Source organism: Anolis sagrei, chromosome 4 (genome assembly GCF_037176765.1).
Source record: "Anolis sagrei isolate rAnoSag1 chromosome 4, rAnoSag1.mat, whole genome shotgun sequence".
Lineage (NCBI taxonomy): Eukaryota > Metazoa > Chordata > Lepidosauria > Squamata > Dactyloidae > Anolis > Anolis sagrei.
The window spans coordinates 187,654,834-187,677,624 of record NC_090024.1 but is presented as its reverse complement, the minus strand read 5'-3'; the positions used below and the strand labels follow the sequence as shown (position 1 = coordinate 187,677,624).

Genomic DNA, 22,791 nt, shown 5'->3' with positions numbered 1-22,791 from the left:
ATATCAGTAAAGAGATAAGGATCCAGTAGTGAACTTCAATTACGTCCTAATGCTTCTTCCAGAAATGCCAACCTTATTGCTCATATAAACTCCCTGCACCTTAAAATCTGCCCTAGAGAGTTGGGATACCTTCTGGAGCAAGCTTTTGGCATGATGGGTGTTGTAGCAGTTAAGAAAGCCCTGATTCCATTGACATGGGATACAGAAGTACACTACTGGGCACCGTTTATACTATTGGTTCTTGGACATAACTTGGATTATTAGCTTGAAAAATTTGTGTAAGCAGAAAGCAAGTGAACTTTGCTGCCAAAAAATTATATTACCTTATATAAGTATCACTCATAAAGACATTGTATGCTTTTACCTAATACCAAATTAAAATAGTTCTGATTGTCATAGATAACTGACTTCTAACAAAGAGAAATGCAAGGTTACTAAATGTCAAGAATCAGTCTCATGTTGGATATCCTTATAGTACAGCCAAGACTTCCAAACTGCCAACTTTAATTATATGAACATGTGAATGGCAAATTGGTCAAACATATGGTATGAAATCAAAGTAAAACTCAGTGCTAAAGCAATGCAGTAGGAAAACATTCAGCTTTTCAATTACTGGAGTAATTGCATAAACTCAACTGGAAGCTACATTTTTTTTTCAATACTTCTGCCTTCTGAGTCCAATTTTCTAGAACCTATCTCCAATCCTGAATCTGGTTTGTTAAAACAGTAGAATTTCCTGATTTTATTTATTTATTTATTCTTCGTGTCCTCTGCGAAATCCACACCTATGGGTTTCCCTTCGCGCATGCGCAGAAATCCGGAACATTCTAAGTTTGATGAAATAAAAAGTGATTATTTTGAGGCTCCGCCCCCCTCCCCGCCCCCTCGTATATATATCCCGCCGTGTGCGGGTGAGCTCTAGTTCATTTTTCCGCGCTAATCAGGCAGCATCTCGGAACGTTCTCTCTCCATTCTACCGGCTGGGCTTGACTTAAGGACTGTTTTTACTACCTCCGTCTCCTCTCCAACCCTGACTCGGACTGGCTGACTACTCTTTTGATTACAAGCTAAGCATGTCTTCTCCTTATTTCAAAAACTGCTCGGCCTGCGGGGCTACCCTCCCCGAGGCCGATAAGCACTCCAAATGCTTACTATGCTTGGGAGAGGCTCATAATCCCCAGTCATGCGACATTTGCCTCAGCTTTACAGCTAGAGCTCGCAAAGGCAGAGATAGCCGTTTGAAAGCGCTGTTATATGAGCGCGCTTTGGCTCCTCAGGCTTCTTCTGCCCCCTCCCATTCCTCCCCAACCCAAGAGCCCCCTCAGCCTTCCTCTCCACGTGCTGGAGATAGGCGAGACCCGGGCCAGGCGAGCGCTTCCTCAGTGGAGCCGCCGAGAAAAAAATCCAAGCCCTCAAAACAAGCTGCGAGGGCGACAAAAACAAAAGAGAAAGCCTCAAAGCAAAAAAAGGGACGGCAACTCACTGGCGAGCAGCCCTTGAGCCCCCCTACCCTGGAACCGATGCCCCATCTCTCCGGTTCCGTCACACAGCTTCAGGATCCCCTTCCCTCCTTGCTCCATTTGGAAGATCCTTCCTACCTTCCCCCACTGGAGCTCCTGGATCCGCTGCAAACTGATCCTAATACGGAGCTTTCTCCTCCTCCCCTCCCTCCCTCCCAGTCATCTCCTCCTCCCTCCCCCAGCCCTCCGGATTCGCCGGTACCGAGGGAGACTCCTCCCTCGGAACAGCAAGCTTCAGCAGCGCGCGTTCCGCGCCGCCGCCAGCGCTCTCTCTCCCCTTCCCCTCATCCCTCTCCTAGCCCCCACCCTTCTAAAAGGGCCAGACACGAACAATATCATCCTTATAGCCCACAGGATTACCCTTATCACCTCTACCCTCCCCCTCCTCCTTACCCTATGTACCCCTTCTACTATCCCCCTCCCCCCAACCCCACCAGGGACTACAGTGCCCATTATCCACCCCAGTTTGGATACCCACAACCCCCACATGCAGCCCCTACAGCCACACTTTCTCATCCTCCAGAGGAACACATTGCTCCAGACCCCCCCCCCCCAACCACTCCAAGACCCCCTCATTCAGACTCACCAAGAATCAGAGATAGTGGACTTGGAATCAACAGATGAGACTCCACTTATACATGAACCACTCCCAGACCCTGACCCTTCTCCCAAGAACTTGGAAGAATTTAAAAAATTCTCTGCCCTGCTAATAAGGCTAGCTAGGACCCTAAATCTGGCTACACCTGAACCCACAGACACTGTGGTAGACCCCTGCTTTACTTCTACTGAACAACAACAGCCCATGTCTACTGTGTTGCCCACCTTACCATTTCTACTAAAAAATTTAAAAAATACTGGAGTCGCTCCGGCTATGATCCCGGCAACTCCTAAAAGAGCAGAAAATTTATACCGTATTGATCTCTCCGCAGCTTCATGGCTTTCTAAAATGCCTAAAGCAAACTCCATTGTAACTGATGCTCAACCAAAACCTGTCCAAACTAACCAGACCTCTCCCTCTGATAAAGAGGGAAGGAAACTTGACTCCATGGCCAAGAAATTCTATTCCTCAGCATGCTTGTTTGCACGCATGGCTCATTATGGGGTTTATATGAGTGTATATCAAAACCACCTATGGAACAAAATATCACCCTACCTGGAACTGTTACCTCCAGCTGATCAGCCACTGGCTCTAGCTTTTAAGCAAGAGGCCCTACTTTTGTCATCTTTACAAAAGGATCTTGCAAGAAATACAGCAGACACTGCTGGCAAACTCATTGCAGGCTCGGTGGCCCTTCGCCGCCATGCCTGGCTAAGGGCTGCTATCCTCTCTCAATCACAACGCAACCTCATCGAAAACCTGCCTATGGACGAAGCCGGACTTTTCAACCCGGAGACTGATTCGCAACTCGAGCATTCTCATAAAATGAAACAAACGGTCTTCAAATATGACCAACAACCTCACTCTTACCAACGCCAACGATGGGGCTCATATTACTACCGCCCTCATTACTACAACAGACCTTATAGCACCTCCTTCTACAGAGGACGACAGAGATCTTACACCCAGTCTACAGCCCCGAGACGGCCTCAGCTTCCTTTCAGAGGTCAGTACCGTGGTACCAGACCCTCCAATAACAATAAACGTCGTTTTTAGCACATCACTAACCATTACCACTCATCCTTCCATACACACACCACCATTCACATACTTCAATAGACTACAGCCGTTTCTTCCAGCATGGCAATCTATCACCACAGATGCCTGGGTTTTGGACATAATTGAAAGAGGATATGCGATAGAGTTTGACACATACCCACCTGTTGGAAAGGTCCTCCTTACACAACCCTCCCAGGAGATTTGGGAAGAGATACACTCGCTCCTTCAAAAGGGCGCCATATCTCCCAACCCCACACACAATACCGACACCTGCTTTTTTTCTCGATACTTCCTAATAGACAAGAGGGACGGGGGACTACGCCCCATCCTAGATCTTCGTAGGCTTAATACCTTCATCACACCACGCAAATTCCGCATGGTTACACTTCCTAACATACTACCCTTCATCCCACCGGGAGCGTGGCTAGCGACGGTGGATCTACAAGATGCCTACTTCCATATCTCAATTAGGAACTCCCATCGCAGGTTCCTCACCTTTGCAGTGCAAGACAAACACTTCTCGTTCAACTCCCTCGCGTTTGGCTTGTCCACCGCACCCAGAGTGTTTACAAAATGCATGTCAGTCATAGCGGCGCACCTCCGCCAACAAAACATCGTGGTTTTTCCTTACCTGGATGACTGGTTATTTTGTTCTATATCAAAAACGCAACTGTGCAAAGATATTCATTACGCCTTATCTCTCTTACAGGACTTGGGTCTGGTTGTGAACCAGGAAAAATCCCATCTCACCCCAACCCAACGAATCCAGTTCATCGGAGCCATCATAGACTCCACCCTCCAAAAGGCCTTCCTTCCAGACGACCGTTTCACCAACCTTCAGCAATCAATCCTAAATCTCCAACAATCCCGTCGGGCCTCGGCCTGGGCTATCCAGTCTATCCTTGGACACATGTCATCTACCACAAATGTAACCCCATTTGCCCGCCTAAAGATGAGGCCGCTGCAGAGATGGTTCATCAAGTCATTCGACCCCCTACGAGAATCTCAATCCCGAATCCTATACCCACCCCACTCCGTCCTCCACTCCCTCTCATGGTGGACAAAGCAATACAATGTTCAATCGGGTATGCCTTTCACCCAACCTCACCCATCCATGTCCCTCACGACAGACGCCTCCAACTCGGGCTGGGGAGCGCACCTCAAAGGTTTCAAAGTGAGCGGCCACTGGTCCCCTCAGGACCGAAACCTACATATAAACGCACTCGAGATGATGGCGGTAGAAAAGGCCCTCAGAGCCTTTGTCCGCATCGTTTCGAACCGCAAACTCCAAATTGTGACAGACAACACTGCAGTCAAATACTACATCAACAAACAAGGGGGAACACGCTCTCACACCTTACTAGCCATATCGACACGAATTTGGGAATGGTGCATCCAGAGGAACATCCTCCTCACAGCCATCCACCTACCAGGCCAGGACAACATACTGGCGGACTCTCTAAGCAGGTCCTCAAAGAACAACCACGAGTGGCAACTACATCCCACACAATTCAAAACTCTCACCCACAAATGGGGCACCCCCATCATAGACCTATTCGCATCCCCTGTAAACACACATTGCCCTCTCTACTGCGCAAGGCTCCGCCCTCACGCATCCCCAGGTTGTCTAGGAGACGCCTTTCTGTTCCTATGGTCTCCAGGCCTTCTTTACCTATTCCCACCTCTCCCTCTCCTATCCCCAGTAGCCAAGATAATTCAGGACAATACCGATTGCATCCTGATCACCCCCTGGTGGCCGCGTCAGCACTGGTTTGCTCCTCTCCTCTGCATCTCCAACAAGGAGTTCCTCCGCCTCCCCCCAACCCCGGACCTTCTCTCAATAGAGAACGGCCTGGTCCTCCATCCGGACCTCCACTCCCTTTCCCTAACGGCGTGGAGGATCAAACCACAATGAACCTATCCGACGATGTTTCCAGAATTCTGTTGGCCGCCCATAAACCTACCACTAAAAAGTCATATCATTATAAGTGGTCATCTTTTCAAAAGTATACTCAAACAGTGGGCTACACGCCCACCTCAGCACCTATTTCGGTGATACTAGATTTCCTTGTTACCCTTTCTAACAAGAATTTCTCCCTTTCCTCGGTTAAGTGCTACTTGGCAGCAATCTCTTCTGTTCGCAGGAAATTCGGCTTGCCGTCCCTTTTTCAAGACAACCTTGTCCAGTTGTTCCTCAAGGGCTATAAAAACGTTCACCCTCCTACGTCCCTTCCTTCACCTCAGTGGAGCCTAGAGTTAGTATTATCCCAGTTGTCAAAACCGCCCTTTGAACCTATGGCCTCTGCCGACATTTCCCACTTGTCTTGGAAAACGGCATTTCTCGTGGCCATTACGTCTGCTAGGCGATCGAGTGAGTTGACAGCTCTACGCTCAGACCCTCCATACATTAGGTTCCATGACGACAAGGTGGTCCTCCGGAACGATGTTACGTTTTTGCCCAAAGTTGTTTCTCATTTCCATATGTCACAAGATATTGTTCTCCCGGCCTTTTTCCCTAACCCATCCTCCCCGTTGGAGGTAGCGTTACACTCCCTTGATGTTAAGAGAGCACTCTCCTTTTATCTACATAGGACCTCCACCTCTAGGAAGTCCCCTAAGTTGTTTTTGAAATACAGAAAAGACATGCTATATCATCTCAAGGGTTGGCCTCTTGGATTGTTTCGACGATCCAACTAGCTTACCAATTGGCAAAGAAAGAACCTCCTTCTCACATCGTGGCTCACTCGACACGTTCGGTGTCCACGTCCCAAGCTTTTCTTCGAGGAGTCCCCTTGGACCAAATCTGTAGAGCAGCCACGTGGTCTACTCCCTCCACGTTTGTCTCCCACTACAAGTTGGACATACAAGCAAAGAAAGACGCTGCTTTTGGCAGAGCCGTCCTCTTCTCCTGCGTGGCATGACCCACCTCCAGGTCAGTAGCTTGCTATTCACCCATAGGTGTGGATTTCGCAGAGGACACAAAGAATAAATTTAGGTCGCTTACCTGTAACCGTATTTCTTCGAGTGTCCATCTGCGAAATTCACACAACCCGCCCTTCCTCCCCTCTGTCATGCCTCTAGACCTAGCTGTGATTAGCGCTGGGGAACTAGAGCTCACCCGCACACGGCGGGATATATATACGAGGGGGCGGGGAGGGGGGCGGAGCCTCAAAATAATCATTTTTTATTTCATCAAACTTAGAATGTTCCGGATTTCTGCGCATGCGCGAAGGGAAACCCATAGGTGTGAATTTCGCAGATGGACACTCGAAGAAATACGGTTACAGGTAAGCAACCTAAATTTACTTTATTTCTACCTCTTTTCTCTTCATGGGGACTCAAGGTGGTTCGCAATTATATGGCACAACCCAATAAATTTTAAAATGGCAAATACAAAATTTAAAAACAATTTAAAATAATTAAAGTAATTAAATATTTGTGTGATGTAAAATAATAATAATAATAATAATAATAATAAAACAACTTTACTTATATCCCGCCACCATTTCCCAAAAGGGACTCAGGACTTACAAGGGACTCCAAAGTGCAGCATAACATACATGGGACATGAGTATAAAACAATATCATATAATATTATAAAAGCAATTATTATTATTTATTTCTAGTATTGCTATCCCATCACTTCTCTACCCCCAAAGGGGGACTCAGGATGGCCACTATCAACACACATAAAAATAACACAATTTTAAAAATGCAGACCATCAGTAGTTAAAACTAGCTGCCATCAATTCACAACTAAAGTGCCAGAGTGTCAACCTCATGTGGGCCCATTTCAGACCAAAAGCCTGCTTAAAAATCCATGTTTTTAGGCTGAATTTAAAGTATTCAAGGGTGTGGGCTAACCTAATCTCTTTTAGGATGGTATTCCAGAGCCAAGGTGCCACCCTCTCTCTCGTCTCCACCAACCATGCTTGAGGCGGTGGTGGTACCAAGAGAAGGGGCTCCTTTGCCGATCTCACAGCCTGTGTCAGTCTTGAAGATAGGTTGGACCTGAAGCGTATAGGGCTTTGTAACCTGCACCTTGAATTGAGCCCAGAAACTTGCCAGAAGCCAGTGGAGCTGTTTTAGTAGGGGGATAGTATTTTCCCTATAACTAACCCCAGTTAGTAATCTGGCAGCCGACCTTTGCACTAACTGCAGTTTCTGAAGTGTTTTCAAATAGTTAAATTACAATAAAATACTTGAACAATTAATATTGCACTTAAAACTAAATATCATCCATTACTCCCCACACAAACTCCCCAGCAGTGTGCCCCTCTCCCTCCCCCATTGACTTTAGTAGAACCAAACTGACATAAGATTGCAATCTTGTATGTGCTTACATATCACCCAGGACCTAGTCAATGTTTTTTATTTTAGAACATGAGCAAGGTCAGTAGTTGGATGGGAGATCAACAAGAATCTCCATATAGCACTGGGAAAGAATCCTGCTTGAAATCCTGAAGAATCATTGCCAGAGATGACAATACTGAGCTAGAATTGTTATGCTTTCATATAAAGCATCATCCTGTGTTCCTAAATACACACTGCTGAGCTCTGTGGGATGTTCAAACCAACAAGCATACAATAGGCTGCATTTCAAAAGCATTTCAGTCTCATACATCTTTAACACAAGCTATAAAAATGTACTTTCAGACAGACTGTTTTGCTTAGTGACATCTCAGAATGGAGACAGGGAATACTGAAACTGAAGTATGAAGGAAGAGGATAAAGACCTTTAGATTTGATACTAGGCAGTGGGTCTACTTCCATAATGAAGTCATCTTTTAGAAAGAGGAAGCCCACAATGGAGAAGAGGTATACAAGGATGAGGGCCAGAAGAGCTGTCAACAGTATTGAGCGTCCATTGCGTGTCACACTTTTGATGACATTAAATAAGGTCTCTTCCCTGTAGATCAGATCAAACAGCTGAAACAGAAAGAGATAAGAAGTTGCTTCCATACAATCATCTAAAGAAAAATAGGTTTCTTGACAACCCTTAATTTCTGTAGGTTTTATCCCAGAACAGAAAATTAATTGATTAGCATTCATTTGCTAAGGACAAGTGATAAACACACTTAATAATTATGGATTTCCTTTCCACAAAGCAATGGCAAAGTAATTTAAATTCTGGCACTTTCCAGTATCTTTCCCCAAGAGTCTGGTGTTAAATTTTTCAAGATCATACATTGTGGGTTTTTAAAAACATGCTAATCTAACCAAGAATTTGTATTACAATGAATTACGGCAAAGGAGAAGAAATAGGCAACATATTATGAATGCAATAAGCAGATCAATAACAAAAAGAAAGAAAAAGCACATATTTGCTTTTAAATAATAACCAAAAGTTATCATGTACAGACAAAATTACCAAGATGCTGTAGAAAAGCTCATGGACGAAAAGCCCCAGGACACTTGTCAGGATATAGGCGACGTGATAAAGAAATTCCACATCCATAATCATGGCCTTATATCCTCGGATGAATGTCCCACGGTTGCCAACGAAGCTCACCACAAATACAATCTTATTTGTGAGCTGTAGATAATAACAAAGCAGAGAGAGAAGAGAGTTGGCTGTTATTTTCCAGAATGAGTTTGTACTTTTTTGTAAATTGGCTTTATAGCCAATAACAAGCTCTAGGATATAACCTGCTTTCCATTCACTCTACTACAAATTGTGACTAGATTTGCATGGACAAGTAAATTAGATCTAGGAATAGATCATATAGGAATCAGGGTTTTTATTCTGAAATGGCAAATTCTGCTTAAGAGAGCCCAGGAAAAAATATAAGTCAGGTAAGCCAAGTGACTTACATTAAGAGCTCCTAGTATGTTCAGCGTGAGTCCAATACCAAGATGATATATAGATCGCAGAATCAATGCCACTAGGAGTGGCCTGACACCATAGCGCCGGGTAAATAAGGCCATGATGGAGAAACAGATTAAAAGCCAGGAGAGCAGAGGAATCAGTGGGGAATCCAATAGTCCTGGAAAACAGAAAGATACAATAACTACACACATCTGACATCTCCTAACTCTACAAGAATGATTAATACTCATATTTTTCAAATCAATCTAGACTTTATGTATAAAATGGCATTTCTTACTAGCCACAGGTTTACCAAAGATATGCTCTGGAGTTATTTCCAGAGAAATTTCATTTTTCATATTGATCCTAAAATAAATCAGTATTTTTCAAATGATAGCATGTAAAAGTGCAAGTAGTTCCAATAAACGGCAGCAGGGGCCTTGTTAACAAAGTTTACTGAAACTTCATGACACTACAGATTTACTTTCTAGAAGTCATTCATGGAAACTCTCCTTGCGAAACAATCATTGAAGACTAGCTATTGTTTTGTAAAAGACAAAGTGAGTATGATGGAGTACATACCCATTGAGGTTGCCTCGACATAAGGATAAAAGAAAGCAATGATGATGTTTATGAAGACAGCCAGGTTGAAGGAAATGCTTCCCCAGAGTGTCATTCTGCGAGAGAACCAGTACATCAGTGGGTTGCCTATGGAAAGCGAGAGAAAAAGCTGAGAAAATCTCATCTGCTTCTAAGTAGCACAGACATACATCACCCCCCTGAGATCCAGCAATCCCAGTGCAATTATTCATAGGGCCAGGGATCAATACTGTTGTTCCTGTAACCTAGTTGCGAATTCTATAGGTTGCTGGAAACTGGGACACCATTTCCAAGTGACACTTCCTATTCTGGGTTCACCGAACTTCAGTGTACCACAATAAATTCAGCTGCACTGGAGTTATGTCCTCATTCACTCTTTTCTGCCTCATCCATGTTAAGTTTTGTCCCGTAACATATACATGTTTAAAGGGACATATAATCACCTGGGTTAAAACAAAATCTGGTACCGCTAGATAGTGAGGAACTATTGGAATTGCCTGAAAATGTAGGAGTTGTATTATCCCCAATGAGAGCAAATCTGCTGAACAAATGGATTTTGCACTTATAAAGTTACCACTGATTTACTTAATTTACTTGATCTGAGATTGACAATGTGCTTTTCATTTGTTCCTGTAAAAGATAACAATTTTAATCAACCTTTCTCCTACTGCAAGAACATATTCCCAACCCTTGAAGTTTTCAAATATATTCTTATAGGAGGAGAGAGTATAATTGCCCCATTGATCATTTTCTGCCTTTCTGAGACAGCCATATATAATGTAGTGTCTAGGGTAGCGGAGTGCAAGTGGTAACTATGTTCTGATAGCCAGTGCACAACAATGGTGTCATCTGTTGGAGGACTCTTGGGAAGATGACATTGTTTTCATGTGCAACCTGCCTCTAGCCCTTACCAGGCTTTATGTAGTATTGCCGTGGGAGAGGAGGCAGCTGAGGATCACCCTCTGCCAATGTTCCAATAGCCACCACACAATGATGTTTCATCCTCCAGTAGCCTCTATAGTAGTGGTTCTCAACCTGTGGGTCCCCAGATGTTTTGGCCTTCAACTCACAAAAATCTTAACAGCTGGTAAACTGGCTGGGATTTCTGGGAGTTGTATACCTAACACCTGGGAACCCAGAACCCACTGCTCTATAGGTTCCGGAGGATGATGCCACAGTCATATGCTGGTTATTGGAGCATAGTTGCCCCCTTGCCACCCTCTGCTACTACATAAGGGGTACTGTAAAACTTTGGTAGGGATAGTCTTCTGAAAACTTGGTGGGACTGGGTTCAGTACTTGCCTCATTGAGGTTTCCTGACACTTGAGAAGCTCCTTTGATATCTTTTCCCTAGAGTTTTGAAAATTCATCCCATTCCTTTGAGTAGCCCCCTCCCTTATCTTAAACTTACTACGGAGTTTCTTCTGCCACTCCATCTCATTATGGAGGAAGGATGACTGCTCAAAGAAGTCACTGACTTTGCTGCCCTGCTCATCTTGCTCTGTAGTGGTAAACAGACGTATTTGTGTCTCTTTGGTCAGGAACTCGCAGATGCTGGGCACTGGGAAAATTATCTGCTCCATGCTCCGGTCTAGACGCACAATCTGAGGGAAAGGAAAAATCGATATGTTTTTGCTTTATGTTTAGCCACAACTTTTATGGCAACAACGTTTATGATTGGCTGTCACCTATGTTCTTAGTCTACACGTATTCTGGTGGTTCAATAAATGTAACAACAGTTTGACTGAATGGCATCCTATTGGTTAATTCCAACTGGAGTTGACCAATGTAGAATGGTGAGTCAGCATGTAGGCAAATCCCATTGACTCAATATGTCTACATTAACAACAGAATATAAGACCTCAAATAACCCCCCACCCTCTATATACACAAAGAGGTATAGAGGTTCCCTGGAAAATAAAGATTTCGGCTAGTACTCATGGCAGCCAGATTGCATGTGCTTTACTGAGCAGTTTACTTAAGGACCATGGCAATTACTTCAATTTTGTGGATGGACTGTCATCTTAAATGGTAAGCAATGTAATCCATGAACCACCCATTTAAGAGAAGTGGGGTTGATAATTTACTTTAGCGTTCAACTTCTACATTTTTCTATGTTCATTTAAGCACTTGGCCTGCTTATTCCATGACATCACAACAATCAAGCCAATGGCAATCAGAAAACACATCTCCATCCTGGACTCCATGGTGGATGCTCAAGCCCCATAACAGGCAGTCCCCAGGTTAACAACAACATAGATTCTGTACATTCTTAAGTTGAATTTGTATGTAGGTCAGAACAGGTACATTTAAAAAAAAATGTAACTCCAGCCCGAAATATTTGTTTCAGTTTTGGGGAGCGTGGGGAAGGGTTAACACTGCTATAAAGTTTCTTTTGCTGTCTGTTTAGAGGATTTCTTCTCACTTTCTGTCTTGTGATTATTCAATTTTAAAAATTTTGGCTTTTCATGAAAACGAGTTGTGATAAAGCTTCAGTGAAGACATCTTTTTCCCGTGATAACCCTTACAGGAGTGAATTGCCCTTTTTAGGGGAAGATTTCCTCTCCATGTTGTCTCACCCTCATTCTTAACTATGAGTCCTATGTAAGTCAGATGCCTGTAAGTTGGAGACTGCCTGTATATATAATGGCATATTAAAATGTTGTCGCTTCTATAAAATGGCAAATTTATGGTTTGGTTTTTGGAAATTTAGTTGAATGGGGGAATATTATTAAGCCATGTATCCATTGATACAGAATAGAGGGAAATGCTTGTAATCCTAAATCTTTGACTTCTCAGCAACACTGTGCCAAAGTTTGTGATCATAGTGCTATTGGAGATATAAATTCAGGTTCATTTGCATCTGTGGTGGCAGCAAGCAGCATTGAAAATTCCTAGTGATTTTGCATTATGACTTTTTAATTTAGATAATCATAAAGGGAAATCAGGTTGATAAGATATAAGGGAGCAAATTTAATTACGTGTATATCAAGTAGAGTAAAAGTGAATCCCACCTCTATCTGGGATGTGTGCTTCTCATAATATGCCAGCGGATCCTCCTCTTCCTCTTGGACTGGAGTGGATGATTTCAGCATCTGTGTCAGCTGTTTATTGTGTAAAATGAGCTGCATAAAAGAGAAAGGAAAGGAAATATGTCTTAAGATAATTTCAACGTTGAGAATGCCTTTCAAGAATATATTCAAAATGCACACCCCTGTTGTTACTAGAACTGACAAATACAGCGTTGTAAAGAAAGCCCTATGGTTCTGGAAAGCTTTCTCAAAGAAAGTTGTCCAATTCACCACAAAAATGACAGCCAAATACCACTCATTAATAAGTTATGAATCGGTGCCCATAAATCCCCACAGAAATGGCATCACAAATAATCAGTCTTGAACTAAACTATGTGAACCAACAAACAGTCAATTTTGCTCCCTTTGAAGGTAAGAGCAACTTGTTTCAACAAGAAGAAAATATATGCTGTGTTGCTCTATTTAGAAATACCACAAGGTGAGAGGGAATGTGCATCCAGAGACCATTAGGTCCATGTGAAAGTTTGCACAAATGTGTACAATCATCCAGCAAATTCTATGTTTGGATTTTCACATTCCTTTTCTAATTTGCTGTACTGTGCTATTTTACAGTACTATTTTCCCCCTTAGGAGTCCTTGCACTATATGGACTCTGTCTTCAGCCAACTCGCCATTACATTTATATGCATTACAATCATGAAATATTGGACACTGCATGAGACACCTGAGCAATGAAAGTGTTCAGCAACAATTCCTCAGAGTGTTCATACCTCCAAGCAAGCTACCAGTAGCCCATATATAAAAGGAAGTCTTAAGGGAAAGAAGGGAGGCCAAGTTCATGTTTTACTCGGATGAAACAAAGCTGCTATTACTTCGAAGAGGAGGTGAAATCTCACCCTCCTTGGTGGATGTGTCTGGTTCATTTAAGTCCCCTTCTCCATTTCCTAGGGCCCTTGGGCTTAAACTACTTTTAAAGGTACATAGAAGTGGATATTTCACTTACTATACTGTTTATTTTTCCATCACAGTGCATTGAAAAAACACTCTATTGTTGCTATGTTCCTCAAGTCATTTCCAACTTATAGCAAACCTAAGGTGAGCCTATCATTCTTAGTGAGATTTATTCAGAGGGGAGTTTGCCTTTGTCTTCCTCTGGGGCTGAGAGAGTGCGACTTCCCTAAGGTCACTGTGTTTCACTACCTGAGCACGGATTCATAACTTGGTTTCCAAAATTGTAGTCAAATGCCCAAACCACAACACCACACTGACACCCACAACTTCCTTTTCCAATGGGTATTCTCAGTGTGTAAACATACCATAGAAGAGATTCCCTCTTCATCTTCCTCTTGAATCCGTTTCACAGGTTTCAAGAGATGCTGAAGCTGCTTGTTATGCCGAGAAAGCTGAAAATGTGAAGAGAGGCAGAAAAAATGGTTGAACCAAAGTGCAAAAGCTGGCTGCTTAGAGACAGTTGTGGGTGAGTCAAAAGTTAATTGCACTGAAGTATAATTTCAAGCGGTTCCAGTCTTCAAAAAACAGTGTGTCTTTTCCTCACTACCTGATGCTAGAACACACACAGCCTGTTTAGATTTAAAGTAGTGCATCTTAGCATGTTCAAGGACTGACTCAAAACAGTGGTAGCTATGGGCTAAAAGTGTTGTGTTGATAGTCCCTTATTCATTAACCAGGTCCAGAAGAATTACTTGTTAGTCTTTCACTGAGGCCCCTTCTACACAGCTGTCTAAAATTCATGTTATCTGCTTTGAGTGGATTATATGGCAATGTAGACTCAGCTAATCCAGTTCAAAGCAGATAATGTGGATTATTTTCCTTGATATTTTGGATTATATGGCAGTGTAGAAGAGCCCTAATGACAGATTATTTAACACGAAGTGGAGATTGTAAATGACTCTCACTGCTTCCTTCTCAACTTTGCTGTATTGCTCCACTTTCTCTGCCAGACAAAATGCACATCCTCTACAAACAGGGACAGCTTGTGCATCTCACTTAGGGGTATGGCACAGTATTGTATCATATGTTGTGTTGTATCATATCATATTGTATTGTATTGTATCATATTTATTTATACCCCATCTTTTCTCCAAAGGTTGGATTCAGGGTAAATGATAAAAAGATAAACAAGTAAAAACAAAGGTAGATAAATGCATAAAAATATTGTTATATTGTCTATACAACTCAAAGCATGTAAATATATACATTTAAAAACAAATGATAAACATTGTATAGTACATAGCTCTTCTTCCAAAATAATCAATTCTCAAAAGCCTTCTAAAATAGAAATGTTTTTACTTGCTAATGAAATAATGGCAACCCTAAGCAAACCTATTACATTATTCTTTTCTAAATGATTAGCTGGAACTACATGAAAAGTGTATAACATCAATCATTTAGATAAATAGAGTACAATACATCTATATTGCTATGTATGTGTCAGGAACATTTGCCTTTAAACAGAGAACATGATCACAAATCCTTATTTCTTTCCATGGAAAATAAATCATAATACACGTGTCAATAAAGACCTGAATGCCACCCTTACATCAACTAAGCCAAAATACTTCTGTGTTATAGTTGATAAATTATTTTAATGGTTCCGTATAGGGTGCCCAGGCTACAGAAACTGTGGGAACAACATACCAATTTCATCTAGTTTACAAGGACATCATAATACCAAAAGGAGAAACACATCTTTATAAAGGAATAGACTATCCACACACAGGATACCTGTAAAGCTAAAATGTAGATGTTGTGTCCCACTTCTCGAGGGGAAACCTCAGCATTTTCACACTCTTCTTCTTGAAGGTAAGCTTTTTTAATCACATCGACCTGTAAAATGTTTTGCACAGAAGACCCAGAGATTAAATCACTAATCTTGTGTGGGTAGAACTGTAGCATAGTCACTGGGTAAAAGCAAGTACAAGCTGTTCAGACAGAATTTCACATCCTACAAATCATGGCCATGGGCTGCAATGAGAACAAGTTTTCTAACTCCTATAGGAAATCACTGAAAACTACAAAACCTAGAGATGAGTAATTTTCAGTGGTCGCAAAGTGAAACAAATACCATGGACGGGTCGTTATCTCACTCACGTTGCTGCCCTGTCCTGTATTCCCACAGCTCACAACGCCCACTCTTCATACCAAATACCTATTTAATTTTAATCCTTGTCAAACATTTCCAAGTACTTTGGAAAATATTGAACAGTAAGACAGATGGCTTTCAATTGTTTGTGATCCAGCTGGAATGTATAATAAGTTCTTGGTCCCTCGGCTGCATTTTCCAAGAATCCTTCCCAGTGAGGACAGCCATGCAGTCTTAAGGTCAGTTGCTTGAGAGCAACTGCACACATGAAACACCACAAACTGCAACTTCACACAGCTCTAGCAGGAGGGTAATATGTCACATTAAGAACAAATGGACCACAAGCTATATAGGCCACTATGTCCTATATTCCAGAGGATCTTAACATTCTCAACAGACAGTAAGTTCCTTTTTCTGGTCTCCATCCACAGTGTCCTTTCTCACTTTTTTTCATTTATGATGTGAACCCAACACAAAATCAGCAAACACCAAGCAAAATGTTCCCAACCTTCTCCATCTTTCTTACCAATTCCTGAGGTCGGAGGCTGATAAGAATCCGCTCAGCATTCTCACTGTCATGTCTACTCTCCATCAAGGCCAACAAAAGCTTGGAGGCATTGTCCTAACAGAAAGACATCATACTGAAAGTAAATGGTAGGTCATCCATGTGTCATTCACTGTGCTCAAATCACCCTTTTCTCATCACAACTACAAAAGGCAAAATATTTTATAAGATCCAAAAATAGTAGGAAAGGTTGCAGGGGGAAAATAAGTTAGAAGAATTCAACACTGGGGTCATATAAACAGTTGAAGGCAACTCATTATTATTCCCCATGTTAAGATTCCTGACTCAACAAGACATGGAAACTGGACAAAATAATTATTTGTACAAAGAGTGCACACTGTAGGCAATCCCAAGTTTAATTTTTAGCATTTTAGTTAGTAGGATTGCCAACAGCAGGGCTGCAAAAGATCTTTCCAAAGATCTTAAGAAAGCTGTTGCCAGATAAAGTAGATGACAGGGTTGTGGAATTGGAGAGTTGAGTAGTTCAAATCGAAAGCAATTTTCAATGGAATCAAAGATATTCAATGACTCAGCTTATAATATTGAATGCTTAGTTCACTTTTTTTCCTTTCTTAATGATTCATGTGGTGGTGCTGAAATGCCTTCAGCCACTATTTTACTCTATTATATTTGTAATTATAAATCAATATACATTGGCCGTTTATGAAAATGCTGGAGTTGAAATAAAACCAGACAGTAAAAATTGAGCTGGAATCAATCAAATGTTTGGGCCACTGACTCCACACCTCTGGTGCACAGTGCTGGGCAAAATAGAACAATCACCTAACTAGGGATAAGGCACTTTCATGGACCACCAGTTGCCATCTCTGTTCTAGGACATCAGAAGATGCTATGATTCTGTTGAGAATATTAATGTGTTGGCATATGGTTTCACTTCATGTGCAAAGTATCCCAGTTAAGAATATCTGAAATTTATAAGGAACTCTTATCCAGGCCAGATTTGTTAACTTGCCATATAACCTCTGAGGATGCTTGCCACAGATGCAGGCAAAACGTCAGAAGAGAATGCTTCTAGAACATGGCCATACAACCCGAAAAACCTACAACAACCCTTGCCATATAAACGTTTTGCCACCTCATACAACATATAGATTGATGAATATGTTTGAATTAATATTTTTCTTGAGTTATTCTAGTACAGCTGGCTTGCTCATTCTCATTCCGCGTTTCTTACTGTTGTTGTTGCTGTTGTTGTTAACTGCCAAATCAATTTCAACTAACAGTGACCCCATAAATGAGAAGCCTCCAAGTCACCCTATCGTCAAGAGCCCTGCTCAAGTTTTGCAAACTCGGGGGTGTGGCTTCCTTGACTGAGTCTATCCATCTAGAATGCAATCTTCCTCTTTCCCTGCTACCTTCCACTTTACCAAGCATTATCAGCTTTTCTACTGAGTCATCTCTTCACATGATATGGCTAAAGCCTCAGTTCAGTCATCTTAGCTTCTACTGTGTGATTTGCTTTATGACCAATTTATTTTTCTCTTTAGCAGTCTACTGTATCTACAGAATTCTTTTCAAACACCATATCTCAAAAGAGCTGAACACTCCCCCCCCCCCCCCCCCGGCAACAGGCTCCTATCATCCTTTTTCCAATTGGCCAGCTTTCACAGACAGAAACAGAAAATACAATGAGTCATCCTAACTTTAGTAGTCAGTCACATATGTTTATGCTTCAGGTTCTTATCTTCGTATCTTCATAGTATCATAATGTATGCTACAATGTCGGAAATACAGCTTAATGGTGTAAAATTAGAAAATGTTGACTATTTCCGCTACTTTGGCAGCCACCTCTCCACAAAAGTCAACATTGACACTGAAATACAACACCGCTCAAAGCCAACCTTAAAAACTCAGGCATAGACACCGAGAACTGGGAAGCCCTGGCCCTTGAGCGCTCCAGCTGAAGGTGAGCTGTGACCAGCAGTGCTGTAGAATTTGAAGAGGCACGAATGGAGGGTGAAAGAGAGAAACGTGCCAAGAGGAAGGCACATCAAGCCAACCCCGACCAGGACCACCTTCCACCTGGAAAGCAATGCCCTCACTGTGGGAGAACATGCAGATCACGAATAGGGCTCCAAAGTCACCTACAGACCCACTTCCAGTACACCGATCTTGAAAGACAATTCTACTCGGACAACAAGGGATTGCCTAAGTATCGAACAATTTTTATTGATTAGCCAGTTGGCCTTATCAAAATAGACAGTGCAAACACAACATACAACATACATCTAATCCTCTTAAAATAAAATACAAACACAAATATACAAGTGTCTAATGTATTGTTGAAGGCTTTCAGGTGTTTGTCAGCTTGAAACCAATGTAGCTTACCCATAGAGACATCAACTATCCTCGTCTCCCCTACACTGCAACCCAATCTGATCTATGTACTCCGATCTCCTTTTAGCAGCTTTAAACAAATAAAGGGCAACTTTTGTTGTCAGAATGAGGTTGTAACTGGCCAACAAAAAATGAAGTTTTGGCCGCTGGATCACCTAAGTAAGTAAGAAAGTAATTTATGCTGCTGTGATAAAAAGAGTATTTTGAGGAAATAGACCACAAAAAGTGTGATGTATCTTAACAAATACAGCCAGACTTTATGACTACCTAGTCCTATGATAAAAGCTTCATTTAAAGAAACTCATCCAATCGGGTAACCACCCACCAAAATGCAAACATGCACATACAGAAAAAAAATCCTATTGTTATTCGTCCCATATTCCCTGTTAAACTACCACATTTCTAGCTTCCCCGTTTACCTTCAATTGAAGAACCAAGTCCATTCTGTACTTGCAGAGGGGGCTGATGTCATTGAGAATTAGGGCTGTGATGATGTCAATGCCATTTGACTCATGGGTCACAATGCAGCTCTGTGAATTAATACATGGAATTACTCAATGGTTCACAACTGAATACATCTATCCCAAATCCTTGCTACTCTCCAGGGGTTCAAATAATACTAAACACTCATTCTTAACATGGGAATCAAATAATTTCAATCCATTATGAAACAATGGGCATTTTTGACCCTCAAGAAAGACAGAATTACCTGGTTCTCATGACATGGTCCCTGGCAATATTCTGTTAGAGTCTCCAGCGTCTGGGTGATCAGGGCCACATTGTATTCATTGATATAGAGGCCCAACAAGCCTAGCCGTCCGGTGGTGCTACCACACATGATATCGAGAAACTGTAGTGTTTCACACACCAAATTGTAATTGGTCTTATTATTCTGACAGCGAAGAAAGTTCTGGGAAAAGACAAAACATATGAACACCTCAGTGGTGGACTCATTTTTAATAGCATCCATTGTGTATAAATTGTAACATGATTTGTGAGGCACCTAGTTTACTGAAAGATAGGCACCTGGAGATCCCGGTTATGATTTTCACATAGTAGTTGCAGGAAGCGAAGAATTGGCTCCATGATCAAAACTGATGCACCCATCTCACTGCTCTGGTCTCTTGCATCATGGCCAGCCTTGAACCCGACACCCACTGGGTAACGGGAAGGAGCATTGGGAAGCATGAATTGTGCTACTCGCCCTGTAAGAAAATTAATTTGATTCAGCAGATGAACTACAACAGAAGTCAAGGAGAACAACTTATCCCACTTTTCAAAGAAAGAGCCATCATCATTCACTCTGCTTTATTGTACTATTTCTCTTTCTTTCTGAAAGCATCATTCAGAATGGAGGTGGGGAACATCTGCCCCTCCAAACTCTCATTCAGCTCCACTTCATATAGGTTTTCTTTTCATGTCAGACGCGACTTGAGAAACTGCAAGTCACTTCTGGTGTGAGAGAATTGGCTGTCTACAAAGATGCTGCCCAGGGGATGCCTGGATGTTTTACTATCCTGTCCCCACATGGGAAGCTGGAGCTAACAGATGGGAGCTCACCCTGTCTTGCAGATTCAAACCCCCAATCTTCAGGTCAGTAGTTCAGCCAGCACAAGGCTTTAATCCATTGTGCCACTGTGGCTCCTACTTCATATAGATAATAGTAAGGCACTGTATCCCAAAACTTGAGGGTGTGGGGCGGGAAAGGTTCAACATCTGAATCCAGAAGGTTGAGGAATGCCACATCACTGACATTCAAGAAGACAGACTGGCTTAAAACTGTAATGCAGTGATTCTCAAACGTTAGCTCTCCAGAGGATGTCAATCCTCAGAAGACCCCCCAAAGAAATCATTCTATAACTTGTTAACCAATGACAAGAAATCAACGAACTTAGCCAACAATCAGGAATTCTTGGAGCAAAAGTCCAAAACACCCGGGGGTCAAAAGGTTGTAAACCACTAGTGTAATAGCTTGCGACAATGAAGCTGAGCTGCAAATAGTTCAGGCTGATAATAAACACACCAAGAACCCCCCTTCCCTAATAAAGAGACGATTCTCTAAGACGGTTACAATCAGCCTGTGGCATGTAGACAGTTCTTTGTATAAATTGCAATGTGGGTTCTACCAAAGCTTCTGTTTATTAAATGAGTTGATACTCTGTTCTTGGGCAACTTAAGGAAACAGCTGATTACAAAACTGCAGGAGAAGAGCATGTGCATAGGACTTCCATAAGCACTTACCTCCCTTTTAAATCTAGAAGCTGGGAGATATTAGGAGGAGCCATTTTCAAATATCCTTACTGATTTAATAAGGTACTGACCATTTCCTGAATCATAATCTGTTGAGCCCAAAGTATCATCCACACTTTCTACTTACCTTTACTGCCATGCTCAGGAGAGTCTTTGTCCTCACGAGGCTTGTTGCCAATATCACTCATGTTCACTGTCACTGTGGACTTGACCTCCTGCTGAGCCTTCTTCATCCGGTCATGCAGTACTTTAAAGAATTTTTCTGATTTCTTGTCACCAGTCATCAAATTATAGAATGATTTCTTGAGAAATGAGGAAGAAATCAAATAGAGACAGTGGTTAGATGGATTCCTGTGAGAACCCTTCTTCAAAATCCAAGACCACCAGCAAAGGTCTTGATATGCAGTCCAAGTTTCCCATTACAATTAGGAACTGGTGGTTGTTACCTAAATCGCTAACAAGCTAGGCTCACTGAATGAACTTTTCCCATTTTTGTTGTGACATCAGATGTGGTGGTCATGAAGACTAATAGACGTCAGCAGTGGTTTTCTCCATAGCACAGGATTTATGATATAATGTCATTTCTCAGTTGCACCTAGATGTGACTGGGTTAAAGTCTTAGAAGGTTTAAGATTCGCTCTAGTGCATGGAAACCTTAGAGCTGTGCAATTCAGCCAAAAGGCATGCCATTTTGGGGGCCCATTGTCAGCTGACCCCTAATTCTGTTTACCAGGAAGTGACTCGAATGGGGAGGGGTTTTGCTATTTTCATTCGGCAAAGATTTGGCCTATTGGCTACAATGAGAAACTTTAAAGATTCAATCCTCAACCATTTTAAGGCCTATCTGCATGAAACCTACCTCACCTTTTGACCCCATTTACAACTGCAGGCCTGCCAAGTTTCAAAACAATTGACCAATCTACTGATTTTTAAGAATTATGTTAAGTTTTAACCATAACATTTTTTTTTTAAAAAAGATAAACTATAAGAGAGGGTTCTGGGAATTATAGTCGCAGGTTGTATCCATTCTCAGCCAATCAGAGCATGGACACCACCAGGCTTTTTACTGCTGAGAAACAGAGAGAGAGAAAAGAATTTCAACTCCCATTATGCTCCGAGAGGAAATGTTCAATGCCCGCTCTATATAAGTGCTGCTGGGAAAGCGAGTTCCCAGCAGGGCCCTCTCTGGAGGAGGAGGGAACTTTCCAAGAAGAAATGGTCTGAGGCTGTTTCTGCTGGGAAGAGAGAAAAGACACAGCAGATTCCTGCCTGAGGTATATTGCAGAGTTAACTCCTTTCTCTTCAGAACCAATAATATCTGGCTCCCACAATCCATTTTGCTGGGCTTTGTGGCTCCCTCCTTCCTGTTCTGATTTCGGATATTATACAAAACAGACCACCAAATATTGCAAATAATTTTCATTCAAACTGATTCAGGTCCAAGCCTAGAAACCATATAGCTACTTCATTTTTTAAAAAAGCGTAAATGAAACAAATGTGTACATACATCTTCCAGAGTAGTTGTGTTTAGGTTGTGTTTGCAAAATAATAGAATGTTAAATGGAAAAGTAAAATTTATCACCGCTTGTTATTTTAAAAATACCCAGGAGAGGGAGCAAAAGTTGTTTAAGAAAACTGATTATGACAGCAACCTCTCTAGAGGAGAATGAAAGCTAGATAGAAAGCTGACAAGATTACCTTTTCCATCAACAAGCCTCAGTGTTTCACTGAATACGCTTTCGTGCTTTATTGCTCTTACAAGGCAGCTGTTGTGTAATAAGGCGTTAAAAGTTGGGAGCTCTTTCCCATCTTGGAAGAGCTACTACATCTCACGCTTACAACATGGCATTAAAATTTAAAGTGAAGAAGCATGGTGTGGAGTTGGATCAAGACAAGC

The 22,791-nt window shown here is 42.0% G+C and overlaps 1 protein-coding gene across 3 annotated transcripts in view; it reads right to left on the bottom strand.

Annotated features, from left to right (window-relative positions):
• The window catches only part of ITPR3 (inositol 1,4,5-trisphosphate receptor type 3), a 137,462-nt gene that overhangs the window by 7,028 nt on the left and 107,643 nt on the right, over positions 1-22,791 (bottom strand). For all 3 annotated transcript variants that reach the window (XM_060773131.2, XM_067467987.1, XM_060773130.2), the window contains 13 exons: positions 21,022-21,196; positions 19,671-19,849; positions 19,354-19,554; positions 19,064-19,174; positions 16,248-16,343; positions 15,364-15,465; positions 13,935-14,021; positions 12,601-12,711; positions 10,998-11,190; positions 9,569-9,694; positions 8,992-9,164; positions 8,549-8,713; positions 7,914-8,106 (listed from right to left, as the gene is read on the bottom strand). In XM_060773131.2, the coding sequence (XP_060629114.2) occupies positions 7,914-8,106; positions 8,549-8,713; positions 8,992-9,164; positions 9,569-9,694; positions 10,998-11,190; positions 12,601-12,711; positions 13,935-14,021; positions 15,364-15,465; positions 16,248-16,343; positions 19,064-19,174; positions 19,354-19,554; positions 19,671-19,849; positions 21,022-21,196 (1,912 nt within the window). The remainder of the gene's footprint in view (positions 1-7,913; positions 8,107-8,548; positions 8,714-8,991; positions 9,165-9,568; positions 9,695-10,997; positions 11,191-12,600; positions 12,712-13,934; positions 14,022-15,363; positions 15,466-16,247; positions 16,344-19,063; positions 19,175-19,353; positions 19,555-19,670; positions 19,850-21,021; positions 21,197-22,791) is intronic.